The sequence below is a fragment of the Melanerpes formicivorus genome, unplaced genomic scaffold (genome assembly GCF_026170545.1).
Source record: "Melanerpes formicivorus ecotype bairdi unplaced genomic scaffold, bMelFor1.0.p_v2 SCAF_4, whole genome shotgun sequence".
Classification (NCBI taxonomy): domain Eukaryota; kingdom Metazoa; phylum Chordata; class Aves; order Piciformes; family Picidae; genus Melanerpes; species Melanerpes formicivorus.
The window spans coordinates 4,321,384-4,342,007 of NW_027142356.1; the positions used below are offsets into that span (position 1 = coordinate 4,321,384).

The 20,624-nt window shown below is 46.8% G+C and overlaps 1 protein-coding gene across 1 annotated transcript in view; it reads right to left on the bottom strand.

Moving 5' to 3' along the window:
• Nucleotides 1-16,901, bottom strand: part of UNC5C (unc-5 netrin receptor C) — a 372,372-nt gene extending 355,471 nt beyond the window's left edge. The window contains exon 1 of the mRNA XM_068136717.1: nucleotides 16,626-16,901. Within this exon, the coding sequence (XP_067992818.1) occupies nucleotides 16,626-16,749 (124 nt within the window). The 5' untranslated portion in view covers nucleotides 16,750-16,901. The remainder of the gene's footprint in view (nucleotides 1-16,625) is intronic.
• Between the last annotated feature and the right edge of the window lie 3,723 nt (nucleotides 16,902-20,624).

Below are 20,624 nucleotides of genomic sequence, written 5' to 3' on the forward strand. Positions count from 1 at the left end.
CAAATACAGGCTGGGCAGTGACTGGCTGGAGGATAGCCCTGAGGAGAGAGACTTGGGGGTGCTGGTGGACAAAAAGCTCAACATGAGCTCTCAGTGTGCACTTGCAGCCCGCAAAGCCAATCAGATCCTGGGCTGCATCAGGAGAAGTGTGGCTAGCAGGTCGAGGGAGGTGATCCTCCCCCTCTACTCAGCCCTGGTGAGACCCCACCTGGAGTACTGTGTCCAGTTCTGGAGCCCCTATTACAAGAGGGATGTGGAGGTGCTGGAACGTGTCCAGAGAAGGGCCACAAGGATGATCAGAGGGCTGGAGCACCTCTCCTGTGAGGACAGACTGAAGGAGTTGGGGCTGTTCAGTCTGCAGAAGAGAAGGCTCCGAGGTGACCTAATTGTCGCCTTCCAGTATCTGAAGGGGGCCTACAGGAAGGCTGGGGAAGGACTTCTCAGGATCTCAGGTAGTGATAGGACTAGGGGGAATGGAATGAAGCTGGAGGTGGGGAGATTCAGGCTGGATGTGAGGAGGAGGTTCTTCACCATGAGAGTGGTGAAACCCTGGAATGGGTTGTCCAGGGAGGTGGTCGAGGCCCCGTCCCTGGGGGTGTTTAAGAGCAGGCTGGATGAGGCTCTGCCCAGCCTGATCTAGTGTGGGGTGTCCCTGCCCATGGCAGGGGGGTTGGAACTAGATGATCCTTGTGGTCCCTTCCAACCCTGAATGAAACTATGAAACTATGAAACTATGAAACTACAGTACAGGTGGTTACACCTCAACATGAGGAAGAACTTCACTGTGAGGATCACAGAGCACTGGAAGAGGCTCCCCAGGGAGGTTGTGGAGTCTCCTTCTCTGGAGATTTTCCAGACCTGAGTGCATTCCTGTGCAAACTGTGCTAGATTCTCTGGTCTTGCTCTGGCAGGGTGGTTGGACTCAATGATCACCAGAAGTCCCTTCCAACCCCCATCATCCTGTGATCCTGTGAGTACTGGCACTGCAATGCCTTTTCCAGTGGAATATACTCAAGTCTGTATTAAAGTAATTGTCCCACGCCAACGTGAACAGCATCATTTTGTTAGCCCCACCATAATTCAGCTATGTAATTCCCCCAGCTCATGAATGAACAGAATAGAACAGAACAGAATAGAACAGAACAGAACAGACCAGACCAGGTTGGAAGAGGCCTCAAAGCCCAACCTATCACCCAACACCATCTAATCAACTAAACCATGTCACCAAGCACCCCATCCAGGCTCTTCCTAAACACCTCCAGTGATGGTGACTCCACCACCTCCCTGGGCAGCACATTCCAATGTGCTTTCTGGGAAGAGCTTTCTCCTCACCTCCAGGCTAGACCTCCCTGGCACAGCCTGAGACTGTGTTGTCTTGTTCTGGTGCTGGTTGCCTGGGAGAAGAGACCAACCCCCACCTGGCTACAACCTCCCTTCAGGGAGGTGGAGACAGTAATAAGGTCACCCCTGAGCCTCCTCTTCTCCAGGCTAAGCAACCCAGCTCCCTCAGCCTCTCCTCATAGGGCTTGTGCTCCATATCCAGCTTTGTTGCCCTTCTCTAGACACATTCCAGCAAGTCAACATCCTTACTAAACTGAGGTGCCCAGAACTAGAGACAGTGTGGATTTTTGCCTATATATATATAAAAAAATCAAAGATAATGATGATTTTAAAAAAAAATAACTTTCAGGCAAAGCAGTGAAAAGAACTCAGAGAATGATCAGAAATCAGGAAAGTACATGTGGGAAAAGTCACTTCTGACTTGTTTGATCCTTGAAACCCACAAGTGGATTGAGTATCGAAATGAAAGTGCTTTAAGTATATTGTGAAATATTTACAGCTGTTATTGCTGCCTGATTTCTGTCTGCCAGAGACCAGATTATTCAGATGGGTTTCACAGGCAATATGTTAGCAAACAGGATTTTGTTTGGCAATTATATTAGACATGCCCCTATAAGCTTTGAATTAATTATAAGCAGTGTTTTACTGTACTTGATAGAAGCACTAAGCAGCAAGAACTAATGGTGACCAAAAAAAGAAGTCCTTCTCTCATTTTCAATAAAGCTTTCCTTGTGAAAATCTGTCAACATGAAAAAGTTGCTGCTTGTAATTAAAAACAGGCTGTAGTTCAGGCATATGCTTACATATTATGTTCCAGAGGACGGGGGGAAAAAATGCAATTGAATTGCTCTCCTTAAACCCTGTAGTTTGCAAACAAATGATCTGCCCTCAGCGCGCTGCTGATGTCAACTCCTTCAGCCTGGGGAGATGAAAAAAATTCCAGTTCAGCCTCGTGACACATTTAAGAGTTTTGGACTGCTAATGCAGTTTGTTAAGAGTCTAAGTGAGCCCTCCAGACATGTTCAGAGGATTTTTGCAGAGGCTACATCTATGCACGCCAGGCATTTAAGCTGCGCTGCTGTCAGGACTTACACAAGGTTTCACTAATGGGTGGATAATAGCAAAGAGAAGGTGAAAGAGGTTACAGTAATACTCCACCCTACTTGGGGAGCATGGCAGTGAGTGACTAATTACCTCTGTTTCCAGCTCTCACATTAAATTACTAAGTGATGCTTTGCCTGTCTCCACAATGGCTTTACAGCACCAGATCTCTTCTTTACAGCACCAGATCTCTTCTCAAAGCAGAGCTCAAACTTTTCAAACTGAGCCCAGTTGCCAAAGCAGCTGCTAAACCACGCTTCAGTGGGTCCCAAAACTGCAGTACTAGGACCTCAGCTGGCTGGTTCCTTTTGAAGTTCCTTTTGAAGTACCTGTCACACTCCTCTTTCCCAAGCTGTGGTAGTTTCAGGCTGTACCTTAAATTTTCCACAGATCTCAAACAGAAAGTAGTAGAATGTAAATAGATCACTACTGGATGTGAAAAGGACAAGTTCTACCATAAAAATTGGCTTTGTAAACTAACTTTCTCTCTTCTCACTTCCTTCGCTCTCCCTTCAGGTTTCTGATGGCTTTGCTGACCTTGGCTGTATTGCTTTGTTGTGGCTGAGTATTAACAAACAACCCCCTGTTGTTTCTCTTGCCCCATGTGTACAGGGGAGTAGGGAAGGAAGCAGGAAAGGGGAATCTATTACTCACCCCCTGGTTTGTCCAGGGGGGTTCTCATGCTGTTTATAAACTGTACATCTATGTACAAAATATACAATATTTACATATTCATTGCATTTCATTTTAGATTGTAGTTTTGCTTGTAAATACAACTTCAGTTGCTTCCAACTGAGCTGATCTGGCAAATTTATGTTGGGAGGGAATTTTCAAGCCACCACACAAGCACATGCACTTTTTCCACCACACATTTCAACCCTCTTTTTGTTACATGAGAGGAATAGATCCCGGCACATGAGTTATACATACAGAATTAACCAGGTTGGAAAAGACCACCGAGATCATCAAGTCCAACCTGTCACCTAACACCATCTAATCAACTAAACCATGGCACTAAGTGCCTCATCCAGGCTGGTTTTAAACACTTCTAGGGAAGTGACTCCACCACCTCCCTGGGTAGCACATTCCAATGGCCAATCTCTCTTGCTGGGAAGAATATTTTCCTAACATCCAGCCCAAACCTCCGTTGGCAGAGCTTGAGCCTGTGTCCTCTTGTTCTGGTGCTGGTTGCCTGGGAGAAGAGATCAACCCCCACCTGGCAATAACCTCACTTTATGTAGTTGTAGAGAGCAAGAAGGTCTCCCCTGAGCCTCCTCTTCTCCAGGCTAAGCAACCCCAGCTCCCTCAGCCTCTCACAGTGCTGTGCTTCAGACCCTTCCCCAGCCTTGTTGCCCTTCTCTGGACACCTTCCAGCATCTCAACATCTTTCTATTTGCTGCACCAATAAATCCTTAAGGATTTAAGACCACAGGCATACAAACACTACCTTGATAAGCTTCAGCATTTTCACAAAGAGACTTACTTAAGGCTGGTGAGAGGCCTTGAGCACAAGCCCTATGAGGAGAGGCTGAGGGAGCTGGGATTGTTTAGCCTGGAGAAGAGGAGGCTCAGGGGTGATCTCATTGCCCTCTACAACTACCTGAAAGGTGGTTGTAGCCAGGAAGGGGTTGGCCTCTTCTCCCAGGCAACCAGCACCAGAACAAGGGGACACAGTCTCAAGCTGCACCACGGGAGGTTTAGACTCGAGGTGAGGAGGAAGTTCTTCACCGAGCGAGTCATTCGTCATTGGAACGGGTTGCCCAGGGAGGTGGTTGAGTCATCGACCCTGGAGGCGTTCAAGGGGAGATTGGACGTGGCACTTGGTGCCATGGTCTAGGCATGGGGTCTGTGTTGATAGGTTGATAGGTTGATCCTCGAGGTCCTTTCCAACCTAAGCGATACTGTGATACTTCCCAAATACCCTGCTAATAGCATCTCCCCCCTCCCCCCTGTGGCAACCCAGCGCTCCACATGACAAAGCATCTAACTGACTTCAGGAAAAAACTTTCCTTGAACGAGGTCTTAATGTATTTAATGATAAAGAAGCCAACAGATGAGCAGCTGGGTGGTTGTCCTGTGCTACAGAAGCAGGAGATCTGTTACTCCAGCTTTCATTCAGAAACCTGACACTCTCTGCTTGCTCTTGTAAACGTTTTTGGGTTTTGTTAATGCGACCAGATGGTAAATTCAGTTTGATTACAATCCTCCCTGCTTTAATGTGAACTCTTCATCTTGCTACTATCAGATGACATTTGCTTTCCTTAATGTACATAGTTGTAGAAAAATTACAGAAGTGCTGTTGCTGCACTGCAGGAAAAGAAAAGTAATTCCTATGTACATTTAGCTGACATAGCATCAGCTGTTGTTTAAACTGGACTTAGCTAATGGACTTTTAATGTCAGTGGGGTTATGTGCAGTTACTGGCTATTAGCAGGAATCAGCCCTTTCTATAAAAATCACTTTTCCTCAAGTGTGTTGTTTGAACATTCCTTTCCCTGATTTAGTGACTGCCACCAAACACAAAACAAACGCAAGGACGCTGGAATCTGCTGTTATCTTTAAAACCAACTTAACCTCAGCCTGGCCTCCAGGAGCAAAATATGTGTACTGCATTGCTGCCTGTGGATGTAAAACTTTAAAGACAAAAGACCACGTTTTTCCTTGTCTTCCAATCCAGTGAAAGGAGGCAGAGAGCAAAATCTGATCGAGGCACTGCCATCAATTGATTTCCCTGAGAAGATCTTTGCAGTGAAACCAAATACTCATGAAATAAGCTCATGAGTAAGATTTAGCAGATGAATAGCCCCCACCATGTCAATTTGTCAATTTAATTCACTTTCCTTTGGAAATATTTCTTTTAAATACAAAATGTAGGACTCTCCTCCCCATCCTACAAATATTACAGAAATGTTTATAAAGGAAGTAAAGGAAATCAGGGCATGTTGTGGTTAAAGATTGGGAGGGTTTTATCTAATATCTATGTTTACTACAATGAAGTCATTTAGAACATTTAAGGAAAGAAAAAAAAAAAATAATGAGGAGAGACTGAAGGAGCTGGGGCCCAGGACTGAGGGGTGACCTCATTCATGTTGATAAAGATGTGCAGGGTGAGTGCCAAGAGGACGGAGCCAGGCTCTGCTCAGCGATGCCCAATGACAGCACAAGGGGCGATGGTGAAAGCTGAGGGATAGGAAGTTCCATATGAACATGAGGAAGAATATTTTCCACTCTGAGGGTGACAGAATATGGAACATGCTGCTCAGGGGGCTTGCAGGGTCTCCTTCTCTGGAGATACTCAAAAGCTGCCTGGATGTGTTGCTGTGTGATCTGCTCTAGGTGTTCCTGCTCTGGCAGGGGGTTGGAGTGAATGAACTTTTGAGGTCCCTTCCAGCCCCCAACACTCTGTGAGTCTGCGAAGATCCATATAGAAATAGTGAAAACCCACAGGCAGCAAAGAACATAAGTTAGCAGGAGCTGAACAATTTTGCTTGTGAAAGGCATATGGCACTTCTCATTCTACTGTCTAAACCAGGATAATAACCACTTTTGTTACCAGCTATCAGGCTGCATTTCTAACTCAAGCCTTCAAAGCCCATGCTTTTGGCAGTAGAGGTCTTTATTTCAAACCCGACTGAGTGGTGAGGCAGGAAATTGCCATGCATTTGTGTGGAACAGATATTTATGTGGAAATCTGCCTACAGTTGGTGACATTTGGCTGTCACTGTTCCTATCTGAAACAACATGACAAAACCCAGGAAAAAAAAAAAACCATCTACCTCTAAGAACCTCAAGCCATTATCAAGTAAGGCAGTGTTTTAACCTCTCTGCAGTAAACAGCCATGCTGCTACATGGACAGGAAATGAAAAGCCAGAAGATTATACAGATTATTCATTTAAACAAACAAACAAAACAAAACCAGCCCAAACAACACACACAGAGAAAAAACCTTTGTCAGTAGAAAAAGTGAGAGCAGGATCCATGCATCCTAGAGTCTCACTTTACTACACTGACATTTTTAACACAGAACCGGACTAGCTTCTGGCATGTGGCAACTTTGAAATTAATGAAGCTATAGTTCTTGGTGTTTATAACCTGGCCTTGCATCACAGAATCACAGAAACATTCAGGATGGAAAAGACCCTCAGAATCATCAAGTCCAAACCACAACCCTACTCTACAAGGTTTACCCCTAAACCATATCCCCAAGCACCACATCCAAACCACCTCTAAACACATCCAGGCTTGGTGACTCCACCACCTCCCTGGGCAGCACATTCCAATCCCTGACCACTCTTGCTAGGAAAGAATTCTTCCTACTCTCCGGTCTAAACCTACCCAGTCACAGCTTGAGGCCATTCCTTCTTGTTCTATCACTAATTACCTGGGAGAAGAGACCAGCACCAACCTCTCTACAACATCCTTTCAGGCATCCTGTAAGCCTATCCTTGGTATAAGCAGTGGGAATCGAAAACAAGAAACTGACAGAAAACAAGAAAAGAAACTGCCACACCCCAGTACTGAACTTCCTAGCTACAAACTTTCTAGTTTCTTGGGAACCAAGAAAGTAGCAACTTCCAATTAGTTGCAGCGCAGCTATTTTACCTGAGGAAGAGAAGGAAAACAAACACAATCTCTCCAGTAGAGATCTGCTGCATAAGAAGATCACTTGAGTTTTACTTCAGCAGGAAACTGAAAAACTTACCCTCACCTTCAGAAAGTGGTGAAGGTGAAGCAGGAAGGAAGTCCCTAAAGCTATGTTTGCAACATCTGCATGAAAGGAATTTGTAATGGGGATAATTACTTGCCAAAAAGTAGTGCAGCTTTGGGGCCAAAAAGCTTAGAGCAATGAATCCTAGTTGTTCATGAGCCAATTCAGTGAGCTGTTCAGTGAATGACACTGCATGTACAAGCACACAGCCACCAGCATTTAATCACAGGCCCATCCCTTAACTGGACAGAATTGGCTTTCCATAATCAACTCCGACTTTCAGATCTGAAGTGACTGAGTTTGAGAGAGGAAAATTTAGCTCCTCTTAGTCTTAATCCTAAAATAAAGGCTTGTGCAGCAGAGGTTTCTCTATAGCCTCATCATCTGACTGCAGACAACCCAGCATTTCAGCCTGGAACACCTCACCCTCACCCTGTTAGCCCCAGCCATTCACTCCTACTCACAGCCTCCTCTCATCTTTTGTACGTGTAGAGCTGCAGAGTAACCAAGCAGACACATCACAGGCTCAGAGGATGTTAGGGGTTGGAAGGGACCTCCCAAGATCATCGAGTCCAACCCCCCTGCCAGAGCAGGGCCATAGGACCTAGCACACATGAAGTTGTTGTTTGCAGTGAGTGGAATACATCTGTGCTAATTCCATGAGCAACTGGTAAAATGAGGAGATACAGTCCTCAAAAAGAAAAATCACAGAGTAAGGCACTCCCAGTTATTACCTGTGCTGCAGTCGGTGTAGGTAACTCCAATGCACACGAGGACGGAGTGAGCTGCCGCTCTGTTCCACTCCCTAGTCCTCTATTTCAGTCTAACTGAACTGCAATTAACCTCACTCACCGAGACAATATTATTATTTTAGCTCACTGTGTAAACTTTCCAGTATAAACACACATGTTGGGACTGGATAAGACAAGCAATGGATTTAAACAATAAATAAACAAACCATATCGGAACAGTGCAAGCAATTCACGTTCCAGCCCATTATTTTCCACAAATTTTAGCTCTCTGAGAAGCTCTGAATTACTAACAAGCCAGTGGTGATTGCTTTTCACTGCCTGATGTGAAATGCACTAAATTCAGGCAAAGAAATGCCTGGGGAGCAACTATCAGTTCAAACAAGTTTCCAAAACAATTGCAATAGAGTCGGCCTCTTTTGACAGATCACTCAAGGCTTAGTTGCACATTTCCTTCTATCTAGCTGATGAAATTCAAGATTCCTCAAACAATCACATTCAGCACTCAGGGGACCAAAAAAAAAACACACCTCAAGCTTTCCTCTTTCTCAAAGGATACATCGTTAATCCAGAGAGCTTAGCATTTCAACCTCTCACTCAATATGAGACTAAGAAATAAAAGCTACTTTACTTCTTCAGAACGACTGAAAAGGGATTGGCAGGAGCTACCTAAGGAGAAAACGTTCAGCTGTTTCCAGGCCACTAAAACCAATCTGAGCTCCTCAGCATTATTGTTGATAATATTACCTCAACAAGATGCTGATTTAATTGCCTAGGCAACCTGATAGCTTTTATGAGCCATAAGGCACCAAGGTTCTTTGGTGCACAAGTTGTTCATTCAGATGAATGAAGTGCAGTTGAATGAGATAGTCCTGAACTGCAGATTAAACCCAAATGAAACAAAACAACCCAAAGCAGTGATCCCTATTCCATTAGCAACAGTGATGAAGTCATCCACTAGATCTGCTCTTGCTCCTTCTAAATTTGGGATAACATTGGGGATTTCACTGAGCAAAGCAAATCCTCCCAAACCACCTGCCAGGGTAGAGTCAGAGCTTCCAGGAAGCATCCCTGTTTCTGAGCAACAGAATGTGGGTTTGACCTTTTTGTCTTATACATAATTCTAGATACCAGCAGATATTCTAGAATCTGAAGGGAGCCTACAAGAAGGTGAAGGACTTTTTAGGGTGCCAGGTAGTGATAGGACTGGGGGGAATGGAACAAAACTAGAAATGGGTAGATTCATACTGGATGTTAGGAAAAAGTTCTTCCCCATGAGGGTGGTGAGTCACTGGCACAGGTTGCCCAGGGAGGTGGTGACAGCCTCATCCCTGGAGGTTTTTAAGACCAGGCTGGATGTGGCTGTGAGCAACCTGCTGTAGTGTGAGGTGTCCCTGCCTATGGCAGGGGGATTGGAACTAAATGATCCTTGAGGTCCCTTCCAACCCCGACAATTCTACAGTTCTATGATTCTATACAAAGAAACCATTAGTGAGACACAATAAATTTGACATTGGGAAGACACCAGAGAGCCTTTATGTAGCATTCCCTCTATAGTTGCATCCATCTCTGGGATCATCAGAAAAGGAGGACGGAGTGGAGACTCCTGGGCACTCAGGAGCCTTTTGGCTTCCTTACGCATTCACTGTGCAGCCTTCGGCAATTCCTCATTTCTCTCTTCCATCCAACAGAGATAAATACAGCTGTCCTCTCAATCCAGCAAGATGGATTACAGATTAAAAATCTTATGCAGAGTGACAAATTAAAACCTCTCATTGTCTCTAGCAACATGGAAAAATGTGACTGCAAATGGAAACTGTTTCTGTTGGGAGACTCTACAACTTCTAACTTTTCCAGTTTCACGGAACACCTAACAGATTTTTCAGAGAGTGTAATTAGGAGGAGTTCAGCCAGTGAGGTAAATATTTGGAGCTTTATTGACCTTTTCACTAGAATAATTACATCTCTTCTGGTTTTGATTAGGGTTTCTTGATTTGCCTTTTTTTCCCCCAACCTCCTCCCAGCTAATAAAACAAAAAGAACTCTTCTTTGTTTGTTTGTTTTCCCCAAATTTTTTTCAAAGGACATTTTTAAGTGAAACTATTTTTGCATTAAGCTTTTTCCCCCCCCCCCCAGTCCAAACTTTTAGATAATAATCTGCCAGGCTATAAAGGGACTCCCCAAATCTCGCTGCTGGATGAATCAGGAGGAAAGCCTATGTTTCCTGCTTAATGCACGTGTGATTTGGGGTGGAGTTGTAAAAGCCAAGGGGAAGCTGTTCTAGTGGTGAGTATCTGTGGGGAAAAGCTGTCCACAAGCATCTCTGAGGGTACTGAAAGCTGGGAGAACCTCTGGCAGCCCTTGTGCTGCTCTGGCGCTTTGTTCCTCGCTTGTGCCTGTTGTTTGTGTGAGCAAACCCTAGCCTCAAGGAAAGCAACTGGAGCACAACTGCAGTTTGGGCCTTTCTTTTACCTTCTCCAGCTAGCTTGTACACCAATGGCTTACAGGCAGACCCATGCTACAACCTTACCCAAGACAGACAAATCTAAATACAGAACAAACCAACAGTGCTCTGCAAAATGTTTGAGCAGACCTACCACAAAAACAATGACACTGTCTAAATAAATCCTCTCCACATCACACCACCACTGAAGTTCGGAGTAGGACTATCTGCTGATGATCCCATTCAATGAAACGCAGCCAAACAAAGTATGTGCTAAATTAAGGAGGATTTTGTTCCTATTTGTTCGATGTAAGCTTCTTTGTAACCACTTCCCTTTCAGCATAATTTCAAATGCTTGCTTACTAATGATGCAAATTAAGTCTTTCTTTGGGTACAGTTTGCCTCCCAGAAGACTTAATTCCATTTCCTTCAGATCATCTCTTGGATAATGTTATGATGGAAAGCTCCAGGGGTGCCTGCTCCCAAGACTGGACTCTACTGAGCACACACAATAAATCACTTAAAACACCTCCATCCCTTCAGTCCTTGGAAGCAGTTAGCACTGAACCATGCCTCTGCACAATGCTGTTCTGCCGCTATGTTGATGGAGGTTGTAGCCAACTGGAAAACTGCTGCTTGTCTCTTACTCTTTGCTTTTAATCCTTGACTTAGCTGTAAGAGTTTGTGCTGCTTTATGCCTCCAAGTTGGAATGTGAAAGCAGAGATGGCTAATGAAAATGACAGGCGATGTAACTACTGCTTTATTGGCACTGATGCCAAGCCGGCTGCCTGCTGGACTTTAGTACCTCCACTGGGTGGCTAACAAGATGTGCACTTCACAAACAAGCACAATCCTCTCCCCGCTCAAAAGGGAGGGAAAGAGAATACCTTCGTTTAACTACAGTGGCATACACAGGCAGAGCACCCATGAGTAAATTAACTTTCATTTCAAAGATAGCCTCCAGTGACACTCTTTTAACGACAAGCCAAAAACTTGAACCTGAGTCTTGCACCGAGTCAAATCCTCCTCGACTAAACCACAGCAAACTGCTCACTGCTCTCAGTAGTACAATTTTGCTTAGGCATTCGCCTTTGCAATGGCAATGAAAACAGGTTGCTCAGGAAGGTGCTGGAAGCCTCATCCCGGGAGGTTTTTAAAGCCAGGCTGGATGTGGCTCTGAGCAACCTGATGTAGTGTGAGGTGTCCCTTGCCTTTGCCAGGGGGTTGGAACTAAATGATCCTTGAGGTCCCTTCCAACCCTAACAATTCTATGACTAACTTAGGTTTCAAAGGAACTTTTGTGCCTTTTCCCAGGAAAAAAAAAATAGCCAGAGTTGATTCCTTGAAAGTCCAACAATTTAAAATCCACAAAGAGAATGAATAGCCACAAACATAGCAATATGCTACAACACAGAGTACTCTAAAGCAAGATTACTCGTCTGGCAGCACAAAATAAATGTAGCTTCGTTTGTCAAAGTGCAGCTCTCCTTAATATTTTACATGTAGACAAAACTCCTGCTTGTATACTTTATGGAAGTACTTAATAGCTGTCCTAGTCAGCCCGGGCTTCTCTCACCCTCTGTGGGAACAGATTTTGTTTTGCATCCTATTACAACTGAACTGCACAGACCGTGCCTCAGAACACCACTCTGCAGCTTGCATAAAACTAAAGATATTTACTTCAAAATGTCCAATAAATATAAGCCACATTTTCTCCTCTCCTCCTGCGCACAGACCAGCTATGGAACTGATTTGCCTGGCCTTGGCACGGAGCTGTATTCCTGCCTTCAGATGTACTGTGTTTGGATAATTAAATTAGGAAAAATCTTTTTAATATGATTAATGCTGTTCTCTGTTTCTGGATTTGGATGTCACACACAGAGCTGGTCCCGAAATACAGTGAAGAGTCAGAGTTTATTACCAGGAAAGAAAAAAAAAGAAGAAAAGAAAAGTTGTGTGATGAATGATGCACATAAAATGATTAACTAAATGTGCACAACAACTGTGGAAACATGCAGATGCACTCAGGCACCCTTACTGTGGCAGAGGAATAAACGACACAGAGAGTAATGCTGAAAAGTCATCAGAAGGGGGCTGTATATGATGGATATCCTTTTTCTTTTCCCCCCATAACTGTTGCAAGTAACTGCTAGAGACTGGAGCCAGAGAAAGAGGAGACAGATCCTGGCTCCCGTGTTCCCAGGGAGGATTCTCTCCTCCACAGATGGATCCGTCCACTTTGTTTTAATCCTCCTTAAACTGCACTTCAGTCAGCAAGAGAAACCCGGTGGCTGCTTTGCTTTCAGCACAGCCTTCTGCAGCACTGCAATGCTGCTCAGGGCCAGTATAGGCTACCACATGCAGCCCGAACTCGTCAGCATCACTGGAATCCGTCAGACCACGTCGCTTTAAAATGAACCCGTGCTCCAGAGGGGCTTCTCCATTCACAACGAAATACTACCTGGCCCTCACTTTACAAATACTATTACACCCACATGATCAAACAAAAGTGCTCCACTGATGCATCAAGATAATTAAGTCCTTCCCTGCCCCCTCCCCCCCCCCCCCCCCCCCCTTTTTCCTCTTTCCAACAAGATGTGCTTAGGTATTTAATTAAGAACTGCATCCCCAAAAGGTTACCACGTTCACATGTTATACTTCACTTTTTCCACACCAAGCATTTTCAAAGTGCTGCTGTTGCTAATGCAGACTGTGCTGGGGCAAGACAAATATCTGCACATATGGCTTTTTTACAGTTTTCTTTTTAAATTATCACTGTGATTTAATTAGGTGTGAGAGGTTAAGCATTAAAAAGAAGAAGTAGTAACAACTGAAACAAAAACTCATTAATATGTAGTCCCTTTAGCTTTTCTATCCATCTCTTAGGCTATTGCTCTTAGCCCATAAAGCTGTCTGAGCCATGCTTGTCACTGCAGAGAGACAGCCTGACCCTCCTTTTCATCCCACCTACATTCCAAAAAAGTGATGGCCACAGGATATGTTCTCCAAACATTTATAATGTCCAAAGATGGATGCAGGGTGAAGCAGGAAAATGCAATGGTTGAAATTCAGTCTCTGCAACTGAAGAGCCAACAGAAAAGTTGCTTTTAGAAGAGATGCCACTGAAATGCCAGGCAGGGGTAGGTGCTTGAGTCCAGGGTGGGACCTTTGAGCTCTCATTCTGATGTAGCTTGTCACAGAAGTATAATGAATGCAGTGATTGCAGATCAGAACCGGTTCTGGCTTGATAATCACTCTGGCCCTAGTCACCCCACTTTGAGAATTCAGGGCTGTCTCTATCATGTGGCCATTTCCTGTTCTCTCCTGATAACAGAGGAAAAATACTTAGACAGCTTCAGATCAGACGATAAGAAATGCTAATAAAACAAAGTGTATTTAGCTCTGCTGAGCAGCTCACAGGAGGATGCTGAGATGCAGTGATATGAATCTCTCTGCCAGGAATTGTGGGGGTTGGTCCATCAACTACTTAGTTAATAAATTTATTTTCCATGAGGCAATGGAAAAGGGAAGAATGAAAGCTCCAGCAGTGCTCATGGCCTCCTTAGCCTGCTTCAAAGGATAAAGATAGTTGGAGAATGGAGAAGAAAAGCAAACCAAGAAATAGTACTAGCAACAAATACTGAGGAAAACCAAAATAATGTACACACCTTCTTTCCCTTCCCCTCTTCCCCTTTCTAAATCATAACAGTGTGTTTGCTGTATAAAGGCACCACTTAAGATTTCTTTTTTCCTCCTTTTGAAGGTATCATAAAGGAAAACTGATTTTTCCCCCCCCTTCACAGTTAAAACCAAGTTAGCTGGCTCCAGACCCTCTCACAATAGGAGACCAGTTTGTAGTGTTTCTATTGCCCCTAAAACAACACAGCCAAAATGACTTAGAGGGGTGTTTCCATCTTGAAGGCCAGAGGGTGACTTTGGAAAAAGTGGTTGGGCAACAATCATTTCAATGTTCATGCATGTTTTTGAAATACATAAATAAAACAGAGGGAAAACTTTGCCTGGTGCTATACGATGAGAAAACTTCCTGAAGAGGGCACAGTTAAACTGTTGATTCATTGCCTCTCCAAAGCACCAAACACATACAGGAAGACCCCTCCAGGCAAACACCAATCAGTAAATCCTTCAGCTCTGGGAAGGATGCCAAAACCAGTTCGGCACTCAAATTCTTTGCTTGGTCCTATCGAACGGGAAGCAAAAATAAAAGCACACACGTTAAAAACAAGTCCGAGATGAAGGACTATATCCCAGCCACATTGTCCGGGTTTTCCACTCGGCTGTGAAAGTTTATCGCACACCACAGATGAGGAAGCCCAGCTAAAGAGCTCTCAGTCCCTTGGCGGCTAGGTGAGCACACCGGTGGCCTCTGGCAGGTCCCACACAGGTGCTGCCTTCACAGCGTAGGTGCAGGGAGCCTGGCTCCTCTCCCTCTCACGGCAGTTCCACCGCACAGCCCCCTGTCACGGAGGGTACTCGTGGAAAGGAGAAACCATCTCAAAAGTGTGAGATATGCCCTGTGGCACTGATATGTGTGCTCTGAAACAGCCGAACGCAGGGGGTCCTCCCCTCCCCGCTCAGACCATCTGCCACACAAATTACCCACGTCCTGCCGGCAGAGCGGGCAGGCTTCTCTTCTGCTCCAGGTCCAACTATCTGCGAGGATCTTTTCCTCTTCAACAACCTCCATTCACACAGAAAGACAGATACCAACTGACAGCTAGGTCTGCTTGCACATGGTGCTATTAGAGCTTTTGAATACATCAGACCTGTCCTATCTCGAACATGAAACTGACCAACAAAAGGACATGATCGTACGTTAAGACACACAAGATTTTTGTACTCTCGTTCTCTGCTACCCCCCTTTTCATGACCAGGTTTTCTGATCTTCCTGTGAGATAAGCACCTGGTATGGGCAAGGGAGCGTGACTCTGAGGATGGAGTGTTATCAGTGGGAAATGGATTAGCACTGTTACACTTGCAGACGTGATCTACAGTGCACCCAGCCCACCCACAGCAAGCCTATGGCTCCCCAGAGCCTGCCGGGGGCAGCAGGAGCCGGGTGCACCAGGACCGCTCTCCTGCCAGAAAGAGCATACAGGAGAGCACTCTGATAGCTGGGCGAGAGCACAGGGTCAGACCTGTACAGCCGTCTCAAGGCCCCCTCCACAGGGGTGATGGGGGAAAAAAAAACCCAAGCATTCTTTCACTTACATTATGCTAACAACTCCAGATCAAAGCCGGGGTGCATATTATGATTTGTTGGTGGCATGTATGGAAAAAAAATAAATTAAAAAACAAAACACCACAAAATCCAACAATCCAAAGCAGCTTCAACAATTCCTTTTGTCTTTTTAATCAGCATTTCCAAGCGCTTTAAGGAACCCGCATATCCTTGCTATGTGCAACTCTGCCCACAGGCAGCAGCAACCTCTCTCCAGTGCTGAGGAGGTTGTAGCAAAGTGTTTCCCAGCAAAAGCCACGCATTTCCACTTTGGGTCTAACTCTTGGGAAGACAGAAAAGCACCGAGAAAGTTTATCCGGCATCAGCTCGCAGGAGAACAAGCCTTCTGCTGTGGCTGTCTGCAGGGTGGGTAGCACACGGAGCCGGGGCTCTTTGTGATTCTCTCAAGACATCAGAGAACAGGCACTAAGAACCGTGACATTTTCACTTGAAAAAGGGAATTCATACATGGGCTACAGGGAAAACCGATCCAGATGTACTCCAGAACCCCCGACAAGGGAAGGGGAAATAGAAAAATATCCAAAACAAAAAACAAACACACACACAAAAAGCATAAACACAGGAACACGGTGACTCCCTTCGGGTGTATCATGTTTTAGGCAGAAAGGAGAGTGTCGAGGGGGAGATGGGGGCTCACGGACGCCCACCGCCAGCAGAGCGCCGGAGCACGGCTGTGCGGCTGCAGAGGGACACCCGCCTGGCACCTGCCTTTCCCACGCACCTTGCCAGCCTCCGGGGCACACCTGCGCCGCTCCCGGAGGGGCTCCTTCAGCACGAGCACTCCCTCTGGCCTCAGTACCCCGCTGGAGGACGGAGAGCAGGGAAACGCCTGTCCCGGCCAGGCTCAGCAACGGCGGACCCGACCCGCCAGAGCGATCGGACCCCCAGAGTCTCTGGGTCGCATACGCACAGAAAAAAAACACACCACAAAACCCCCCCAAACAAACAGGGCACCGATTCGCGTCTCCAGCCCGCACCCGAAGAGTGCCCCAACCCCCCTCCATCTATCCTCTCGTCTTACCTTGCGCAGCGGAGCCGGGGCGGCTGGCCCCCAGGACGGCCAGAGCGGGCAGCACCACGGTCTGCAGCAGGTATCCCAGTCCCAGCCCGCAGCGGGCCGCCGTCCCCTCCAGCCCCTTCCCCATGGCTAGGGCAGGGAGTCGCGCAGAGACGCGGAGCTTTCCTGGGCGGCCTCTGCCTCCGCCAGCCCCGTCCCACTGCCGCGGACAGACGCGGAGGGGCGTGGAGCCCCGTTTGGCGCTCAGGCTGCGCGGGGGGCGGCAGCGCGAAGGGCGGCAGGGCGAGGGGCACCGCGCGTGGCGGGGGGGCAGGGGCGCTGCATGGCCCCGCGGCGGGGCGCGGAGCAGCGCGGAACCAGACGGAGCGCTGCACTGCTTCCCGCGGGCGGCTTGGCGCTGCTGTCTCCACCCCGGGGGTGGGCGGGTGCCGGGGCCGGAGCTGGGGCTGGGGAGAGGGGGCTACGTTGGCCGCCTGCGATAAAATGCGAGCCGGAGCGAGGAGCAGACCCAGAGGGAAAGGGGCGGGGGAGGCTGGGAGCCACCCGCTGCAGAACCGGCCCCCTTTCGCCTCCCCCGCCCGCGCCCCCTGCGCGCATACCCGCGGGTACACTCGCACGCAGAGGCTGCCGCACACACATCCACGCGTGCACACGCACACCCTATACCCACAGCTCCCCGGACTATGCAGCCGGGAGAAGCCCCGGGAGCCCGGACTGCCCTGGCCGGACCCTGCTGCACCCGTGGCTCTCCCAGCCCTGGAGGCCTAACACCCCCCACACCTGCAGGGCTCCGAGGGGCCGGGGCTAGCCCTTAGGGAGACACAAAATGCAGCGTGGGGAGGCCCATCCCCATCAGGAGCCACCCATCTGTTACCACAAGCAGTAGAGGGCAGAACAGGGGGGAGAGGCAGCATGAGGAGAACCCTGCGTTCCTGAAGAACATCTGCCCGTTTGCACCTCAAAGTGTCTTTGTTAAAGCTGGGGCAGCTCCCTGTCAGACTGTATCCCCACACCCTCTTTACCCCCTCTGAAAGCTCTGACCTATGCTTTCACCATGTGTCTACCCAATCTCAGCAGGATGGCAGTGCCCACATCTTGGGTTCAAGGCTCAACCAGGGCTCACTTGGGTTTTACTGTTGCTTTCTAGGTCTTGTTTGGAGGTTATTGGGTGTTCATGTTTTTTCCAAAGTTGCCCTTCACTTTGTAGAGCCAGGCAGACTGTCAGCAGCTGTGACCAGACCAAGCTACTCACATCGAAGTTTGACAATGATAGGGAGCTGTAGTACCACAGCCCTCCCCACGCCATCCTACTCCAAGGGAACTACTACCATTGCCTTCTCCAGCCCAGAAGCTCCCCCAGGCAAGGCTGCCTGTGAGGTACTGAGCACGATCTTCCTCTGAGGTACAGCTGGAATCTTTCCAGACATGCTGGCTTTCCTTTCTGCCCCTGGCAGGAGGACAGTGGCAGTGCTGCTGATGCTGCAGGAGGGCTTTTCAGGGAGCTGCCTGCCTTGAGGAAGGCTCTGTCCCCACTGCCCCCTGACGTTAATGCTTTCTCCAAGGATTTACATATTCCCATCTCTGGGTTAGAAGGGCAGGGTTTTTTTTTTCCTCTTGTATGGCCCATAGCAGCTGACACAAAGCTGCAATGCAACATGGAAGCAACATTCTTCCTTTTTTTTTTTTTGTTTTTCCCTATGGGTTTTGTTTTGGTAGGTTGGTTTAGTTTACAGGCACAGAGAATAAAAAAAGGGCATAATTTGTTCTGAGTTGTGCACCTGGGTATGCTTGGATGGCACCCTGGGAAGGGTGCATTTCAAGCCCAGAAGGCTGATGTACCCAGTAACACTCAGCAGTCCTCTCCAACTAGAGCACTCCTGGTTCTCCATCTCCTGGCTGTACTACATCTTTTAAGGGAACAGGTCTCATCCACTTCAAACACTATGGCATAGTTAAGAAACATGAAGGCTCTCCACCATAACCTGTGAAGTAAGTTCTGAGACTGTGTAAGCAGGGGAAAGGAAAACTCTCAACTTGTGGCCATAGTGAAAAGGAGAATGTGGCTCCTGAACAAGAGTTTTTTGATTGCATGAGCTCCCCACACCTGACCTCATTTTCCCTAGCCTTGTCTCAGGTTAGTGGTGAAAGAGTAGTTCCCCATATATGATGCTTGTTTGCCACATTTGACACAAATTGAGAGCATCTTTGATTTGTTGGTCATATACTATTTCCTGTGCACTAGGGGAAACTTTGCAGAGACAAGAAAAGAGACCCCTGAAAGATGTCACACATGGAGGACATTCATTGCAGCACCAGCTGATGGACACATCTACTGCCATGAGGGACAGGAGAAGGGGGGCTTGCTCCTCCATTAAATGGAGTTAATTTATTTTTGATGTTTTGGGGTTTCCCAGGAGTAATACCTGTAGTTCCAGGCTCACTTTCTAGTTAGTAGCTCAGTGACCTCATTAAACAGGTCCATCCCAATTTCAAGACAATGTCCCTGCAGCCTTGCCTGGGTATCCCTGGTGGCTGCTAAGCCCTCAGCCTCTCTGCTTCCAAGTAGATGCACAGGGGGAAGCATTACTGCTTCACAGCCCTGACACATGTGATGGAACCAGAAGCTCATGGCTCAAGGAGAAAACAAGTCTTTTCCGAGAGCCCAAGGTGTGGCGGACACCAGAAGACCAAGGGGACTGCAGCCTGCGGCATTCAATAACCACTTTTCTACTGGAAGTAAATATAGTTCAATCTGCTGCAAAAGCAACACATATCAAAATAGGAGTCTTCTCAGGAAAACGTGCTTTCAAGCCCTTCTGTGTTCCATTATGCATAAGAAAGGGCATCCAAGATGCTCCGTGTGTCTGCGTCATGGAGCTTCCTCACAGAAACACCAGGACAGGACGCGCAAATTGTCTGGATTTATTCAAGAAGTGGGTTTGTTTCCACTTTCCGAGCAAATATTAATCCCCGGTTTTCATTCTTAAGAGAAAAATACCAGTTGTGAAACATTGTGCTTTGGGAAGTGGATGTAAGCAGCCTAACAGGTGTCACCCGAGCTCATTTTCCAGGTAAGTTCCAGAAACTGCAATTTCAAATTAGATCCCCGCCGTAAGTGACTATAAAATCTGAGGTAACATTTCAAAGGTTTCTGTGTGCCTTGAGTACTTAAGGCTTGGTTGGTTGGTTGGTTGGTTTTTTCCAAAGGAGCTTTTTTTTTAATGAAAGTTAGGTTCTAAATCAATGCTTACAGTGTTTTTCCCCCCTGCTGTCAACTCAGGAATTTTAATATCTTGATAAGTAGTTTTTGAAAGCGCAGAGCTGGTGAATCTGACTTCAGTGTATTTTATTACCCAAACATCTGGAGTTGTAAAGCAATCAATTAGAAGGCATATTGGATTTGAGAAGTCCTATCAGCTTTCATAATTAAGGTTGTGAATGGTAGTGTAGGTGTCGGCTTTTGCTCTACATGTTTCCTTATGATCCTCTGCATTTATAACAATTAATACAAACCTTAATCTAATTACAGAACTCGAGGGAAAAATCATATTTTCTTTTGTTATGGTGGCACAGCCCGGGATCACTTTGCAACAGGCACTGTGCTAACACAATGAGCCTCAGTCCCCAGTGCAAAGAGTAACAGGATTTGATTAATGACTTTGGAGCAGAGGTACTAAGGTTCCCTGTGTTACATGGGACTTGAGCAATGCTGGTTTGAACAAGGAGAGGAATCTCTTTTATACACTGATAATTACAAGTAAGATTCAGTAACCCTTCCTGGCACTGAGCATTGCATTGCTAGGTGGATACCTCTGGGCAACAGGCCTGTGGACTCATTTGCTACACAAACATTAATCAGGGATGCAGATTCAAGCTCCACCTCAGGTGATGATCAGGTGATAAGCACAAGATGCTCTCAGTTGCTGAGATACACCTGAAGCAGCAGGGAGCATCTGAAAGAGAGCTATGTGTTGCAAGCTTCTCCACTAGCTGCTTGCAATG